Source organism: Aotus nancymaae, unplaced genomic scaffold, assembly GCF_030222135.1.
Source record: "Aotus nancymaae isolate 86718 unplaced genomic scaffold, 86718_ANA_hifiasm-v0.15.2.pri h1tg000022l_1, whole genome shotgun sequence".
Lineage (NCBI taxonomy): Eukaryota > Metazoa > Chordata > Mammalia > Primates > Aotidae > Aotus > Aotus nancymaae.
In genome coordinates, this window is record NW_026988435.1 from 46,874,045 (window position 1) to 46,891,131 (window position 17,087).

A 17,087-nucleotide genomic window follows, 5' to 3' on the forward strand; every position below is an offset into this window, starting at 1 on the left:
GAGGATAGTGATAGTGACAGTGATAGTGACGGTGACAGTGATTGTGATAGTGGCAGTGACAGTGAGGATAGTGATAGTGACAGTGATAGTGACGGTGACAGTGATTGTGATAGTGGCAGTGACAGTGAGGATAGTGATAGTGACAGTGACAGTGACGGTGACAGTGATTGTGATAGTGGCAGTGACAGTGAGGATAGTGATAGTGACAGTGACAGTGAGGATAGTGATAGTGACAGTGATAGTGACGGTGACAGTGATTGTGATAGTGGCAGTGACAGTGAGGATAGTGATAGTGACAGTGACAGTGAGGATAGTGATAGTGACAGTGATAGTGACGGTGACAGTGATTGTGATAGTGACGGTGACAGTGAGGATAGTGATAGTGACAGTGACAGTGAGGATAGTGATAGTGACAGTGATAGTGACGGTGACAGTGATTGTGATAGTGACGGTGACAGTGAGGATAGTGATAGTGGCAGTGACAGTGAGGATAGTGATAGTGACAGTGATAGTGACGGTGACAGTGAGGATAGGGATGGTGATTGTCATGATAGTGACAGTGACAGTGATAGTGGATAGTGCAGTGACAGTGACAGTGAGGACAGTAAGAGTGACAGCACGTCTGCCCCCCCACCGCCCCTCTTCCCAGTAGCTCTTCTATGACCCTGATGAGTGCGGGCTGATGAAGAAAGCAGCCTTGTACTTCAGCGACTTCTGGAATAAGCTGGACGTTGGTGCCATCTTGCTCTTCATGGCAGGGCTGACCTGCAGGTGAGTGGCCTCACCCGATGGTGGGCCCCTGTCTGAGGCAGCCAGACCCGGAGCATGAGTACAGGCCAGGCCGGGAGCCAGCGGCACTAGGCAAGGCTCAGCTCCTCCCCGAACCCTGGACTGTCGTCTGTCCAATGGGTGTCCGGGCAACAGTGCCCCACCTACCCTTGGGATCCTTGAGGGAGCACAGAAGGGGCACGAGAGCTCCTTGCAGACCTGAGATCGTCCATGTGCACGGGGCCATGGATGGCGACCGCTGGAGCTGTCCCAGCTCCAGGGACACGGAGCTGCCGCTTCCTCCCTCCGCCTTCCTGCCGCTGGGTCACTGCACTGCCCCTCACGTCCTCGTGTCTCTGTGAGGCCACGCCCCCTTTCTCTGAGGCAAGAGGGCCCTGGCTACCTCTGGCTCCCCAGGGTGTCCCATGCCAGGCTGCCCTGTGGGGCTGGGCGTCTGGACCTTTCTGAAGGAAAGTGGGAGGCTCCGCTCCTCAGCCTCATGCCAGCTTTGAACACCTGGGATGCAGGCCCGCCACAGCCCTTTGCCTCCAGGGCCCACCTGGGCTGGGACAGGTGGAGGGTGGTGGGGCACAGCCCTGGGGCCGCTGTGAGCAGGAGGCTGAGGCGCATGTGCTTCTGCTGGCGGCCAGGCTCATCCCGGAGACGCTGTACCCCGGGCGCGTCATCCTCTCTCTGGACTTCATCCTGTTCTGCCTCCGACTCATGCACATCTTCACCGTCAGTAAGACGCTGGGGCCCAAGATCATCATTGTGAAGCGGATGGTAAGGGGCAGGGGCTCCATGGCGGCCTGCAGCCCAGGATGTGGCTCGGGGAGGGCAGGCCCCTGGCCAGTGGTCCGGACCGGGCTTCAGCACAGCTGCAGGCTCCCCATCCCTGCTTTGCCCCCTGGGCTCCCAAGAATGCCCTTCTCGTCTCTTTGCCTGTATGTCACCTCTCCCAGGAAGTCTTCCCTCATTCTTCTCTCTGATCCCCACTCATTCCTGACCTCTGATTCAGCTCTAGGAGCTTTCCTCCTTGGGTTGCGGTTATGTCTGACCCCTCTTGCACCCTGGGGTGCCCGGCAGTTCATGACAGCGTGGAGGCAGCCCCAGGGCTGCTCCCGGGAGCCTCCTGGCATGCCGTGTGCTGTGAGCCGCGGTGCCTTCGCCGCCGCTGCTGGGCCTGCCTCTTAGCCTGGTGAGCGTCTGGGGCCGCGGGAGTGCAGCTCACCTGCCTTGCGTTCCCGGCAGATGAAGGACGTCTTCTTCTTCCTCTTCCTGCTGGCGGTGTGGGTGGTGTCCTTCGGGGTGGCCAAGCAGGCCATCCTCATCCACAACGAGCGCCGCGTGGACTGGATCTTCCGAGGCGCCGTCTACCACTCCTACCTCACCATCTTTGGGCAGATCCCAGGCTACATCGACGGTAGGAGCGGGCCCCCGGGAGCTCGGCTGGGGATGCCGAGAAGCAGCAGAAAGGCCAGAGAGGGGCCGCAGCCTGAGTGGGAGCGAGGCCGGCTCCCATAGCGGGTCTTGCAGTTCCCGTCGGGGCGGTATCTCCCTGGGGGCATTCACTCCCCAGCTTCTGTGGCAGGAAGTGGAAGGGGCTCCCACTGACCAGCGGAGGGAGGAGGGTGGGCCTGGTGGGGGAGTGGGCAGTGCCACACGGAGGTCAGTGGGCCGAGGGCACCTGGGGCATCAGCTGACAGCCCCCTGAAATAGAATGTCACCCTATTTCTCCTTTCCCTCTCACCTCAATCAGAAATAACTTCCTCCTTCTCTTGATGGAGAGAATTCCTTCCTCCCTCCCTCCCTCCCTCCCTCCCTCCCTCCCTTCTTTCCTTCTTTCCTTCCTTTCTTTTTTGACAGGGTCTCGCTCTGTCACCCAGGCTGGAGTGCAGTGGGGCATCCACCTCCTGGGCTCAAGTTATCCTCCGACCTGCCTCCCGTGTAGCTGGGACTACATGTGCACACCAACACACCTGCTAATTTTTGTATTTTTTATAGAGTCAAGGGTTTCACCATGTAGCTCAGGCTGGTCTCGAACTCTTGAGCTCAAGTGATCTGCCCACCTTGGCCTCCCAATGTGCAGAGATTACAGGCGTGAGCCACCGTGCCCGGCCAGAACGGTGTTTTTTAACAGCTTCACTGAGATAGAGTTTACCTGCAGAAAGTGCACGTCAGTGGTTTTCAGTATTGTTACAGAATCTAATTTCATAACATCTGCATCACCCTGAAAAGACCCAGCATCCCGGGACAGCCACTCCCCACTCCCCTCCCTCAGCCACAGCCGCCCACGAAGCTACTTTCCACCTGCCTTTTCTGCGAATCCCCTATAAACTGGATGATGTAATAGGCAGTCTCTGGTGTCTGACCTTTCGCTTGACACCACGTTTTCAAGGTTTATCAGGTGTCAGTATTTACTTCCTGTTTACAGCCGACTAGGACCCTGCTGTGCAGACACACACCACAGTTTATTTACCCATTCATCAGCTGATGAACATTTGGCTTGTTTCCACTGTTATTTCTTTTTAAAAATTAATTAATTTTATTTTATTTTTTTCTGAGGTGGAATCTCATGCTGTCACCCAGGCTGGAGTGCAGTGGTGCAATCTCGGGTCACTTCAACCTCCACCTCCTGGGTTCAGGCGATTCTCCTGCCTCAGCCTCCTGAGTAGCTGGGATTACAGGCACTTGCAACTATGCCTGGCCAACTTTTGTATTTTTCGTAGAAACAAGGTTTCACCATGTTGGCCAGGCTGGTCTTGAACTCCTGACTTCAGATGATCCACCCGACTCGGCCTCCCAAAGTGCTGGGATTACAGGCATGAGCCACCGTGCTGGACCATTTCCGCTTTTCGGATGCTGTGAATTACGTAGCATGAGCAGTTTTTTTTTTATTTTTTTGAGACAGAGTCTTGCTCTGTTGCCAGGCTGGAGTGCAGTGGCACAATCTCAGCTCACTGCAACCTCTGCCTCCTTGGTTCAAGCGACTCTTCCGCCTCAGCCTCCTGAGTAGCTGGGACCACAGGTGCCTGCCACCATGCCTGGCTAAGTTTTGTATTTTTAGTAGAGACGGGGTTTCACCACGTTGGCCAGGACAATCTTGATCTCTTGACCTCGTGATCTGCCCACCTTGGCCTCCGAAGGTGCTGGGGTTACAGATGTGAGCCACTGTGCCCGGCACCTGAGTAGTTATTTATAGGGTTGTGTGTGGGTATGTCTGTGTTTCTCTTAGACACCCGGGAGTGCATGGCTGGCTCATACAGGAACTCCACGTTTAAGCTTTTGAGGACCTGCTGGGCTGGTTTCCAGAGAGGCTGCTGCATTCCACATTCCTGCCTGCCAAGTCCCAGGATTCTAGTTTCTCCACCTTCTTGCCAACATTTACTATTGTCCATTGAAAAAATGCTTGTATCCCAGTGGGTGAGAAGTGGCTTCCTTGCTTCCACTGGCATTTCTCTAAGGACCCCCCATGTTGGGCATCTCCTGTGCTGACCAGGCCGTCTGTGTGTCTTCTTTGAAGAAATGTCTCTTTTGTCCTTTGCCCACTTTTCAATTGGGTTATCTTTAATATCATTGAGCTGTAAGAGTGCTTTTTTTTGAGATGGAGTCTTGCTCTGTTGCCAGGGCTGGAGTGCGATGGTATAATCTCGGCTCACTGCAACCTCCGCCTCCTGGGTTCAAGCAGTTCTCTGCCTCAGCCTCCCGATTAGCTGGGATTACAGGCACCCACCACCACACCCAGCTAATTTTTGTATTTTTAGTAGAGACGGGATTTCACCATGTTGGCGGGGCTAGTCTTGAACTCCTGACCTCGGGCGATCCACTTGCCTTGGCCTCCCAAAGTGCTGGGATTACAGGCGCGAGCCACCACACGTGGCCAAGAATTCTTTGCGTAAGGATGCCAGTCTCTTACCAGATGTATGACTTGAATCTTTTTTTGTTATTCTGTGGGCTTACTTGTCACTTTCCTTATGACGCCGTTTCATGCACAAACTTCTGAAATTTTGATGGCGTTCAACTTCTCAGTCCTGATCATCGTGTTTTTGGTGTCCTAGCTGAGACCGTTGCCAAGGGTCATGCCGGTGGTGTTCTGCTAAGTGCTTTGTAGCTTTCGCTTTTTCTTTGGGCTGGTGTGCGGTAAGAGTCGGTCCTTGTTGTGGCTCTCCTGTTGTCCCAGCGCTATCTGTTGACAAGACTGTTCTTTTCCCAGTGAAGCACCTGGCATCCTTGTTGAAAATCGGTTGACCGTTAGCATAAGGGTTTCTTTCGAGAGTCTCAGTTCGGCTCCGCTGATGCCCGTCCTTGTGCCGGAGCCCCACTGTCTCGGTTCACATTGCCTTGTAGTAAGTTTTGGAATTCAGAAGTGTGGATCCTAGTTTGCTCTTTTCAAGATTGCTTTGGCCTCTGGATCCCTTGACTTCACGTGAATTTTTGGATCAGCTCATCAATTTCTCCAGAAAGGGCATCCGTTATTTTGATTGTGAGCATGGGATGTCTTTTTGCTTATTTAGTTCTTTAATTTCTCTTAATAATGTTTTACAGGTTTGAGTAATAAGTCTTAGGCTTCTTCTATTAAATTGATTCCTAAGTATTTTATTCTTTTCCAAGCTATTGGAAACAGAATTGTCTTACTGATTTCATTTCGAATTGTTAATGACTGGTATACAGAAACACCTTGTCTTTTGCAGACTGATCTTGAACCCTGAAAGCTTGCTAAACTTCTTTATTAGTTCAATAGTTTTCTTAGTGGATTTGTCATTTACAGGACCATATCATCTGCAGAAAGAGACAGTTTTACTTGTTTCTTTCCAATCTGGATGCCTTTTATTTCTCTTCTTGCCTGACTGCCCTGGCTAGAACGTCCAGTACAATGGTGAACAGAAGGGCAACAGGAAACATCCTTGCTTTGTTGAACTTAGATGACAAGCCCGCTGATCTTAAGGAACACGTACGTCTTTCACCGTCAGGTGTGATGTCAGCTGGGGCGCTTTGTGAATGTCCTTTATCAGGTTGAAGAAGTTCCCTTCTATTCCTAGTTCTTGGGTGTTTTTATTGTGAAGGAGTGGCAGGCTTTGTCAGCTGCTTCTGTGCACCTGTTCGAATGCTTTCGCTACTTGTTGGAAACAGAGGCTCGGTGCCGCAAAGAAAAATCAGCGCTGAGACAAAGGATTTTTCAGCAATGCAGTTTTTACTTCCTGGACTGCAGGAAGGGTATCCTCGCTAGCCACTGTGACACGAGAGTACAACGAACAAAGGAAAACACACACATTTGTCCCTTACGCATCTGGGGCCGTCCTCACTGCTGTGTCTGATCTCCGCTGGCTGGAGCCAGACCTCACAATCTAAACTAAAATCCGACTGGCTAACAGCTTAACACTTTTCTAAACAGGTAAAAGCAATGGAGAGCTGGGACATGCCTGTGAGCATGTCCAGCACAGATATCTTGGTTAAAGTACAAGGACACAGAATGTACTATGTGCCTGTAAGCATGGCGTGTCTAACAGCTACGTAGGATAGGGCTTCACAGAGTCATTAGCACACTTACTCTTTAACAAGAAAGGAAACTTTAAAAAGGAACGCTGCTATTTCTCACACTCTTTATTAATATGGTGCGTTCCATTAATTGACCCTTGGATGTTAAACCAGCTGTGTGTTCTTGGAACACTTGATCACGTGAATAATCCCTTTTATATGGTGCTGGATTCAGTTTGCTAGCTGTTTTTTGAGGATTTTTGCACCTATATTCATGAAGGACATTGGTCTGTGCTTTGCTTTTCTTGTAATATGTTTGCCTAGTTTTGGTATCAGGATAATACTGGCCTCATAGAATGGCTTAGGAAGGAATTCCTCTTCTATTTTGAAGGAGTTTGTAAAAGCGTGGTTTTAATTCTTCCTTAAACGTGGTAGAATTCACCAGTGAGCTCCTCTGAGCGTGGCCTTTTCTTTGTGTGGTGTTTCTAATGGGCTAATCCAATCCCTTGTGTGTTACAGGTCTACTTACGGTTTTCATTTCTTCTCCAGTCATCTCTGGTAGTTTGTGTCTTTCTAGGAATTTGCCCATTCGTCTAGACTATCTAATTTCTTGGATTACGATTTTCTCTAGGATTTCCTTTGCGTTCTTTTTGTTTTTGTAAGGTTAGTAGTAATATCCTCTCTCTCATTTCTGATTTTAGCAATTTGAGCTGCCTCTCTTTTCTTTCTTGATCAGTCCAGCTACAAGGTGGTAATATTTTTTGTCACTCTTTTTCAAGAACTGAGTTTGGTTTGTTGCTTTTCATTGTTTTTGTTTTCTTTGCCACATTTATAGTCTGATCTTCATTATTTCCTTCCTTCTGCTTGCTTCTGGCTTGTCTCGGGGGAACGCATCCAGTCTTTCACCATGGAGTACGATGTTACGTGCGGGGTTTTTGTAAACGTCCTTCCGGTCAAAGAGGTTCTCTTGGATTCGTAGCTTCTTGAGTGTTTGATGGTGAAAGGGTGGCTTGCTCTTCTTTTTCTAGTTTACTACAGGGGAAAGTTATGTTAGCAATTTTAGCTATTCTTTTTTAATATAGGAATCTATAGCTATCAGAGTGAGCTTCTATTTTAGAAAAACAGTAACACATTCACAATATATTTGATTACCCAGTAGTACGTTGCTCATTGTTGAGTAATTTTAAAATTTAAGGTAAGTATGAGGAAAGAATGTGATTCATAATTCCACCTCCCAGAGTAAACCACTGCTAACAACTAACTATGTTTCCTTAGAGATTTGTTTGAGGTGGAAGCTGGTCACGTATTACTGTGCAGGCAGGATGGCATTTTGCTTCGCAGTCACCTGCTCCCCTTGCTGGTACATTGCCTCTGCAGCACTTCCCTTTTCCACGTCTCCCTTCTCTTTGGGATAGTTGTTAATTTTTTCCTTTTCCTTTTTTTTTTTCTTTGAGACAGAGCTTCACTCTTGTTGCCCAGGCTGGAGTGCAGTGGCACGATCTCAGCTCACTGTAACCTCCACCTCCCAGGTTCAAGTGATTCTCCTGCCTCAGCCTCCTGAGTAGCTGGGATTCCAGGCATGCGCCACCACACCTGGCTAATTTTTGTCTTTTTAGTAGAAACGGGGTTTCACCATGTTGGCCAGGCTGGTCTCAAACTCCTGACCTCAGGAGATCCACCTGCCTTGGCCTTCCAAAGTGCTGGGATTACAGGTGTAAGCCACTGTACCTAGCCTTTTCTTTAAATTATTTCCCTCCAAATTGAACACCCTAGGTGTGGGACCTGGTGCTGGCCCTGGCTGGGGCCCTGGCAGTGCCCTGGTGGGTGCTGGGCTTTGGGTGGAGGCACAGGCCAGCCTGGGTGTGGGTCTCCCTCCAGGGCCTCCTGCCTGCATCTGGCTGGAGACGGATGCCTGTTTCTGGACTTTGGGCCCAGAGGTGACAGCTGAGGTCACCCAGATGAGCGGCATCAGGCCTGTGGGGGCCCCGCAGTGACCGGAGGCCTCGGGGGTCCCCTCCTGCCAGGCCCGTCTTGCCTCTGAGTTGTTCTCCTGGCTCACCCACCCCCATTCCCGATGCCAGGCGTGAACTTCAACCCGGAGCACTGCAGCCCCAATGGCACGGACCCCTACAAGCCTAAGTGCCCTGAGAGCGACGCGGCGCGGCACAGGCCCGCCTTCCCCGAGTGGCTGACGGTCCTCCTGCTCTGCCTCTACCTGCTCTTCACCAACATCCTGCTGCTCAACCTCCTCATCGCCATGTTCAAGTGAGTGCCTGGGTGGAGCTGGCGTGCGGCGGGCGGGTGGGCGGCATTCCTGGGCCGCGGCGGCCACGCTGTCTCCAGGGACTTGTGGACAATGTGGGTGGGCTGGAGCACAGAGGCGCCTCACTGATATCCTGGTGGAGCGTGCGCTTTCCGTGGTCACTGCCATGTCTCTGGAGCTGGCGTGGGTCTGTCCTCCTGGCTGCTGGGGACCTGTGGTGCCACGGATCCACCTGGGCCCTGCTTGTGGCGCTGCTCTGGAGGCAGCCTTCTCCTGAGGGCGGGGTTGCTGGTGTCAGCCTTGATCCCTTTGCAGGGCTGCACGGGAGCAGTGTTGTCCATGAGCTCACTGCTCTACCTGGGAGTGTGCCTGGGCTGCTGGCTGCTCAGGGCTGTCCCCTCATCACGCCCTGGCCTCTGCCCCAATGTCTCCCTGTTACTGAGCAGAAGGGCTCACTGCTTGATGTGCTGGAAGCTGATACTATGACACCGGGTTTTTGAGAAAAGAGAAAAGCTTTTTATTCTAGGAGACGGGACAGCTCGCGTCTGTCTCCCCACACTGGCTTTAATGCAGCATTTTTATTAGGGAAGGTTCGGGGGTGGGTTCTTGGATTAGCAGGTGGCTGGTGGAAGAAAAGGGGGTGTGCGAGGTCCTCGGGCATGCGCCGTTACCTCTCCGTGCCTCCTCGTGGGTCTCATGTGCACATTTGGGCAGGGTTAGCGGGACACAGGTGGAAACTCCAGCTGTGACATCAGCAAGCTCGGGTTGTGCAGACTGCAGTTGGCCACGTTGGTTCCAACTGACCTCAGCCAGTTCCAAAAGCTCACACGAGTGAATCTCACATCCCAGCAGCTGGTTTCTTTTTCTATCTGCTCTCTGTAAGTGGGGGCATTTCTGCTAGTCGCTGGGTTCCTCAGCTCTGTGGGCCAGTTCCCCAGGTCTGGACGTGTTCCTGCTGCCCCACCGCGTGCCTCGGACTCTGCTGGCTCCGTGGCGCCTTTCCTGGAGTTCTGATCCACCTGTGGACGGCTCTGTGTCTGCCCTCCTGTGCCATCAGGGGCTTCTTCCTCTGCACATCTTCCCATGCTTTGCTGGTTTTGTGGGTCTGCACAAGCGTGTCCACCTCCTCTGGGCCTGGTATTTGTGGCATCTGTGGCAGATTGATTAACAGCCCCAGGGATGTCCGCACTCCAACCCTGTGGCTGTGGGGCCTTAGATGGCAAAAGGGACTGGGAGGATGGGGTCGAGTGGAAGGTCCTGAGATGGGAAATTACCTGGGGTTATCCGCATGGGCCCAACATTGTCATGAGGGGCCGTGGAAGAGGGAGGCAGAAAAGGAACATGATAGAGGCAGTGGGCATCGGGCAGAGGCGAGGCCCTGGGCCCAGGAGTGCAGGCGGCCTCGGGAAGGCGGGAGAGGCAAGACGTGGAGGCTCCTGGCCTGCGAGGGGAGCACAGCCCTGCTGAGCCTTGGTTTTAACCCAGTGAAACTCCTGACCTCCAGAACAGAGAGAAGAGTCTGATTGCTTTAAGCTGCCAAGGCTGGGCAGTTCATTACAGCAGCATCAGGAGACCCAGGCAGCACTGTTTTTTCTCTTTGGAAATGTCTAGGATTTTCTTTAAATCTTTTCTGTCTTGAAACATCCTGTCTTTTAGAACTTTTGCAATATTATTTGCTTCTGTTGTTTTTGAAAGAAGAAGTACGAAATCGGTGGCTGCCCCTCCGGCCCCTGTGCACGTGGTCCTCTGGGGTCGTGTCTCTGATCAGCTGCCCCTCCGGCCCCTGTGCACGTGGTCCTCTGGGGTCGTGTCTCTGATCAGCTGCCTCTCCCCCTCCGGCCCCTGTGCACGTGGTCCTCTGGGGTCGTGTCTCTGATCAGCTGCCCCTCCGGCCCCTGTGCACGTGGTCCTCTGGGGTCGTGTCTCTGATCAGCTCCTCTCCCCCTCCGGCCCCTGTGCATGTGGTCCTCTGGGGTCGTGTCTCTGATCAGCTGCCCCTCTGGCCCCTGTGCACGTGGTCCTCTAGGGTCGTGTCTCTGATCAGCTGCCCCTCTGGCCCCTGTGCACGTGGTCCTCTAGGGTCGTGTCTCTGATCAGCTGCCCCTCCGGCCCCTGTGCACGTGGTCCTCTGGGGTCGTGTCTCTGACCAGCTGCAGCAGCCGTGGGTCCCAGGCTTTGGGGATTCCGTTTTGCTCTCTCAGGTTTTAAACTTAGAACAAATTGAATGCTGAGGACCTCACGCCAGAGGCAGCATAAGAGAGAACTCCTGGCCAGGCTCAGCGGCTTGGGCCTGTGATCCCAGCACTTTGGGAGGCCAAGGCAGGTGGATCACCTGAAGTCAGGAGTTTGCGATGAGTCTGACCAACATGGTGAAACCTCGTCTCTACTAAAAATAGAAAAATTAGCTGGGCGTGGTGGCGTGCCCCTGTAATCCTGGCTACTCAGGAGGCTGAGGCAGGAGAATCGTGTGAACCCAGGAGATGGAGGTTGCAGGGAGCCGAGATCAGCCATTGCACTCCAACCTGGCGACAGAGTGAGATTCCATCTCTAAAAGAAAAAGTTAAAAAAGAAGAACTCCAGGAAAGCAGGAGTCCAGGCGTAATGAAAGCGCAGGTGTTTGGGGTCCTAGCGGGCCTCTGGGTTGGCTCTGGGGCTTCCATGTCAGTTCCTGGCCTCAACAGTAGATCTGAGGAGCCCAGCATGGCTGCAGAGCTGTCATGGCCCACAGAAGGCCCAGTCTCCCCACGTGGCCCCCCGGGCCCTCAGAGCCCTTCCCGGCCTCTGCAGCCAGGCCCTGTGCTACCCGGGACTCTGAAAATCCTTGTTCCTGGCTTCGTCGGGCACCAGCCGTTTCTCTCCCTGTTTCATCTGCTAAGCTGCCGAGGTTGCCTCCTTTTCCTTTAACGTGGGTTCTGAACATCAAGAGAACCCCAGCGTGGACCCGGACTGTCGTCTCGAGGCCATGGGGCTGGTGGCAGGACGCTGTCCCTGCAGCAAGTTTGGTACTCACACTGCTGGCTACCGCTGCAGGGGGCTCTGTGCCTGTCACTGAGACACACTGAGAGGCCCCTGTAGCCCTGCCCCTTCCACACGCACCCGCAGCGGGCCTGGTTCTTGTGCTTGTCAGAATCCTCAGATAAACTCTTAGAGTTCAACGCCAGGAAGTGTCTGTCTCCTGATACACACCCATGTCGTGTTATTCCCCAGTGAGGCTTATAAAGTCCCAAGTCTGCGTAATTCTCCTTTTTTCTTGCCTTAGTCCCCAGGAAACCTGGAATTGTGAGGGCTGCGGGCTGAGTTCTGCACCTGGAGCTGGCCTCCTGTGTGGCATGGCTCTGTTCTCCATGGCATCGCTGTGGGCATGTGGGTGGCAATTGGGTCTGTTCTGGGTGAACATCCTGACCTCGAGCTGTCATTCTCTCCTCCCTGACAGCTACACCTTCCAGCAGGTGCAGGAGCACACGGACCAGATCTGGAAGTTCCAGCGCCATGATCTGATCGAGGAGTACCACGGCCGGCCCCCCGCGCCGCCCCCCTTCATCCTGCTCAGCCACCTGCAGCTCTTCATAAAGAGGGTGGTCCTGAAGACCCCGGCCAAGAGGCACAAGCAGCTCAGTAAGCCAGCCCCATCCCCCTCCTGCGTCTGCCTCCTACCAGGTGCAGAGCGAGTGGGTGGAGGTTCTGTGCGCTCGGCAGGCATGCAGGCCTTGAGCCAGTGCTGGGGACCGAGCCCAGAGGCCCCCTCGGGGCAGGTGTGGGGCCGGCTCCTCCTGCCACTCAGGACCAGCCCCCGCCCCCAAGGTCCCCGGATGGGTCAGGGCTTCGGGATCCACCTCCTTAGGATTCCAGGACCCCCTGTCTATCCCCTTCCCTGACAGAGAACAAGCTGGAGAAGAATGAGGAGGTGGCCCTGCTGTCCTGGGAGATCTACCTGAAGGAGAACTACCTACAGCACCAGCAGTTCCAGCAGAAGCAGCAGCCCGAGCAGAAGATTGAGGACATTGGCAATAAGTGCGGGGCTTGGGCGGGCCTGGGGGGCCTGGGGGGGGGGCCTCCGGCAGGTCCACAGGCACCAGCGGGCTCGAGTAGGCCTGGGGGAGCCTCTGGGGGCCTCTGGCAGGTCCATAGGCACCAGCCGGCTCGGGCAGGCCTGGGGGGTGCGGGCAGCCTTGGGGGACCTCTGGTGGGTCCACAGGCACCAGGGGGCTCGGGTGGGCCTGGGAGGGCCTGGGGGGGCCTCTGGCAGGTCCACAGGCACCAGGGGGCTCGAGTAGGCCTGGGGGAGCCTCTGGGGGCCTCTGGCAGGTCCATAGGCACCAGCCGGCTCGAGTGGGCCTGGGGGGCCTCCGGGGCCTCCCCCACCCCTCTCTCTTCACTCACCTCCCCCCCACTTACCTCCCCACCTCTCTTCACCCGCCCCCCTCTCTCTTCACTCGCCTCCCCCCCGACTTCACTCACCTTCCCCTCCTTCACTCACCTCCCCCCTCTCTTCATTCACCTCCCCCCCTCACTCACCTCCCACCCTCTCTCTTCACTCGCCTCCCCCCTCTCTTCACTCACCTTCCCCTCCTTCACTCACCTCCCACCCTCTCTCTTCACTCACCTCCCCCCTCACTCACCTCCCACCCTCTCTCTTCACTCACCCCCTCCTCTTCACTCACCTCCCCCTCTCTCTTCACTCACCCCCCCCTTCACTCACCCCCCCCTTCACTCAACCCCCGCTTCACTCGCCTGCGCCTCTCTCCTGGGAGGGACAGTTTGCCTGAGCTCGGGAGCCTGGGCTGTCCGTCTTCCCCTTTGGGGCCTGGGCAATTGGTTCTCTGGGAGCAATGCATGCTAGAAACAGTTTCATGTTAAGAGGAAGCCAAGGCCTGGCGGGCGTCCGCAGAGCGGTGTGATGCTCCTGGGGCCCGAGGCCTGGTGCACCCAGCTCAGCTGCTTCCTTTCAGGGTTGATGCTATGGTCGACCTGCTGGACCTGGACCCGCTGAAGAGGTCGGGCTCCATGGAGCAGAGGTTGGCCTCCCTGGAGGAGCAGGTGGGTCTGAGGTCCGGGCCTCTGCTCAGGAGGTGCGGTCGCTGGGCCTGGCGGGCGGCTCTGCCCTGTTGTGGCACTGGGAAGCAGTGCTCTTGACAAGTTATGGTGAGGAGGAGGCCGGAACATCGGGCAGCCGTTCCCAGCAGAAGAGGTGCCCTGTGTGTCCTCCAGAAAGCCTCGCCTGAGCGTCTCCTAGCTGAGCTCCTCCTGTGTGCACGGAGGCCCCCATGGCTGGGCTGTGCTCCCCGCTGCTCCCGGGAACAGAATGCTCGTCCCTTCCTGGCCTCTGAGGAGGCTGCAGGACTCTGTGTCTGAGCCCTGGAGAGGCCACGGGACCGAAGTGCAGAGGACTTAGAGATGGCCTCTGAGGCTCTGCCTGCCCCACCCCATCCACGGCCACCAGCCGGCCGGGCCTGCTTTCCAGCCACAGCCCTACGGCCACGGCAGCCCCTACGGTTAGCACCGAGTCCTCGGATGGCTCAGCCTCCCAGTGCTGCTGCTCCCAGCCTTGCTGTGCTGCTGGGGCATCCACCATCCACCAGCCCTGCCTGCGGCCCCTGGGGGTCTGCCCAGGCCGCCTCTACCCACATCTCGACCTTGCTGGGACCCCTGACAGTGCTGGCCACAGGAGTCAGACATTTCCCGCTGTCACTGTGGTGGGTGCGTCGGCCTCTGGGGAGGTCCCTTCTGGGAGGCGCAGGAGCCCTGGAAGCGTCGGGCTCTGACGGCCAGTGGCCTCTCCCTGCGGTGCAGAATTGCCTGACTTCGGCTTCACACTGGTTCCCTCCTTTGGCTTGCCCAGTCCAGTGACAGTCCCACTGTTGTGTCTCTCAGGCAGGCTGGGCCTTCAGACGTGTGACTTGGCAGTCCCTGAGTGGGGTGGGGTGGGTCCTGGGCAGAGTCCTGGCTGGCTTGGTGGCCGCTTGGGGAGGAGGTGGTGTCTCACTTTCAAAGGGCACGGGGCTGAGGGGCAGGGGTGGAGCTCCCAGCTGGGGGAGAGAGGGCACAGTGGACAGTGGGGTGTGTGCCGTGTGTGGGGGTAGCAGGTGCTCACTGCGCCGCGGGTGGTGACTTCCAGGTGGCCCAGACGACCCGAGCCCTGCACTGGATCGTGAGGACGCTGCGGGACAGCGGCTTCGGCTCGGAGGCAGATGTCCCCACTCTGGGTGAGTGGCCAGGCCAGCAGCTGGTCTCCACCCGCCTGTGTGCTTTTGGGTCTGGGGTCAGTTGGGAGGAGAGGCAGCTGGGGGTGCTCTGGGCAGGAAGAAGCCATTGGCTGCAGCCTATTCTCAGGGCCAGTGCCCTCAGGAACTCAGCCCACCCACCGATGCCCGCACCAGCGCCGAGGCCCCACCCAATCCCTGACCTGACCAGGCTCCTGGACATCCTTGGCGGGGACTGGCCCACGTACCCTGAGCTTCCCACATACCCTGCTGCGGAGTCGGGGTGCTGCAGACCTTGTATGAACCCGGTTACGTGGCTGAGCGACGGGAAGCAAAGTCTGCTTTCCTGAATTGGCAGTCGGCTGAGAAATGGACATAGGTGGCCTTCCTCAGGCCACGGGGTCTTGCTGGCCCTCAGGGAGCACATTTGCCCTCAGTGACTGCCCTGTGAGTTCAGCTCATTACCGAGGTCCCCGATTGCCGCTGCACAAAGAGGTGTCCACGGGGACGCTGCCCTGACCTCCCATGTCCGCCCTCCCTGGGGACCCCGCCCACTTCAGAGCTGGTGTTCAACCTGCGTGGCCATTTGGACTTGGGGAGGTGGAGGCAGCCGAGATGTTTTGGCCGAAGGACTGCAGAGGAAGTCCCTGTCCGGCGGGTGGGCACCTGAGCCTGGGCTCGGCCTCACCTCACGGCCTCCTGACTGTCCCCAGCCTCCCAGAAGGCCTCGGGGGAGCTAGATGCTGAGCCGGGAGGTGGGAAGAAGATGGAGGAGCGTGGCGATGGCTACCACGTGAGCGCCCGGCACCTCCTCTACCCCAGCTCCCCCGTCACGCGCTTCCCCGTGCCCAACGAGAAGGTGCCCTGGGAGGTGAGTGCCTGCCTGACCCCAAGCAGGCAGAGTGGCCGCACCCCTGGGGAGGGAGGGCAACTCTGTCCCCTTCCGTCTGGTGTTAATCCTGGCTCCTGGCCACTGCAGTCACAGGGGATCTGTGTGTCCGGCAGCGCCTGTGTGACAGTTAAGGAAACTGAGGCACAGAGAAGTCAAGTCACAGAAGCCTCACAGCTGGAGGTGCTGGGGCAGCCTGGGGGGTAGACTGACCCCCACAGAGCCTGAGGCTCCCGCTGCTCCCACGGCCGTCCCAGGCCCAGCCCCCCGCCCCATTCCCCAGTCATGCCCTGCTCCTAGACTCCACCATCCCCCCGTGAATGGCTCTGTCCCGTTTCTGGGTGCCCGGCATGGAAGAGGCAGGGACACAGAGACAGAGAGGTGGCTGATGGCCCCAGGAGACCCCCGCCCTCCTGCTGCAGGACTTCTCTCTGGCCCTTCTGGAACATTCCAGGCTGCTGCTTCAGCTCCTTTCCCTCATCTCCACCACACAGAATCCTCCCTGCCTCTAGGTTCCAGCTTAGCCCCCGCCCACTCTGGGGAGACCCCCCCAGGCCCCAAGTCACAGCCGCCTGCCCCTCGGCTGGCCCAGGATGGGGGTCCTTGAGCTGAGCCCCCGCTCTGCCCTGCTTGGAGCTCTGCCTGCATGTTGGGATGTTGGGGTCGGGTTCGGACCCAGCTGAGCAGTTGCTGTGGCCAGGAGCTGCCCTTCTGCCCTGGTGCCTGGGTCAGCTTTGCAGTGGGGGTGCAAATCTGAGGGAAAACCCCGTTTTGCACAGACGGAGTTCCTGATCTACGACCCGCCCTTTTACACGGCGGAGAGGAAGGACGCGGCCGCCACGGACCCCATGGGAGAGTGAGTGCCAGCTGCTGTCTGTGCTCCCAGCCGGCCCCCAAGGCTCCGAACCCAAGGCCTCCCGGGGGATCCCCTGATAACCCCAGTCAGGGCCCAGCCCGGGGAGGCCTGGGTGAGCAGGAGGATCGTGGGGGCCTGGAGGTGCCTGGCGCAGCTACCCCTGTCCCATGCACCCCGCCTGCAGCCACTCGACTGGGCCCTGGGGTGGGGGGTGTCCCCTGCCTGTCTTCTCTGTCCCGCCTGCCACACTGGGACACAGACGCTGCCTTCTCCTCTGCTCCCAGCGCCCTGGAGCTGCTGTCCGCCATCCAGTACAACGCAGTGGATGGCCTGAGGGACCGCCAGAGCTTCCATGGGCCATATGTGGTGGAGGCCGGGCTGCCCCTGTGAGTGTGTCCCCCCGTGGGCCCTGCCCTGTCAGCCTTTCGGGTGTGTCCCTGTGAGTGTGCCCCCCGCGGGCCCTGCCCTGTCAGCCTTTGGGGTGTGCCGCTGTGAGTGTGCCCCCCGCGGGCCCTGCCCTGTCAGCCTTTGGGGTGTGCCCCTGTGAGTGTGTCCCCCCGCGGGCCCTGCCCTGTCAGTCTTTGGGATGTGTCCCTGTGAGTGTGTCCCCCGCGGGCCCTGCCCTGTCAGCCTTTG

General features: G+C 56.9%; 1 protein-coding gene across 7 annotated transcripts in view; it reads left to right on the forward strand.

Annotated features, from left to right (window-relative positions):
- The window catches only part of TRPM2 (transient receptor potential cation channel subfamily M member 2), an 80,024-nt gene that overhangs the window by 45,905 nt on the left and 17,032 nt on the right, over positions 1-17,087 (forward strand). For 6 of the 7 annotated variants that reach the window (XM_064380214.1, XM_064380217.1, XM_064380218.1 and 3 more), the window contains 11 exons: positions 653-771; positions 1,419-1,551; positions 2,020-2,191; positions 8,325-8,508; positions 11,940-12,121; positions 12,385-12,517; positions 13,456-13,543; positions 14,622-14,709; positions 15,420-15,577; positions 16,375-16,451; positions 16,736-16,837. In XM_064380214.1, coding sequence (XP_064236284.1) covers positions 653-771; positions 1,419-1,551; positions 2,020-2,191; positions 8,325-8,508; positions 11,940-12,121; positions 12,385-12,517; positions 13,456-13,543; positions 14,622-14,709; positions 15,420-15,577; positions 16,375-16,451; positions 16,736-16,837 — 1,436 coding nt within the window. Of the gene's footprint in view, positions 1-649; positions 772-1,418; positions 1,552-2,019; positions 2,192-8,324; positions 8,509-11,939; positions 12,122-12,384; positions 12,518-13,455; positions 13,544-14,621; positions 14,710-15,419; positions 15,578-16,374; positions 16,452-16,735; positions 16,838-17,087 lie in introns of all 7 variants that reach the window. The other variant, XM_064380220.1, reaches the window with a different exon arrangement.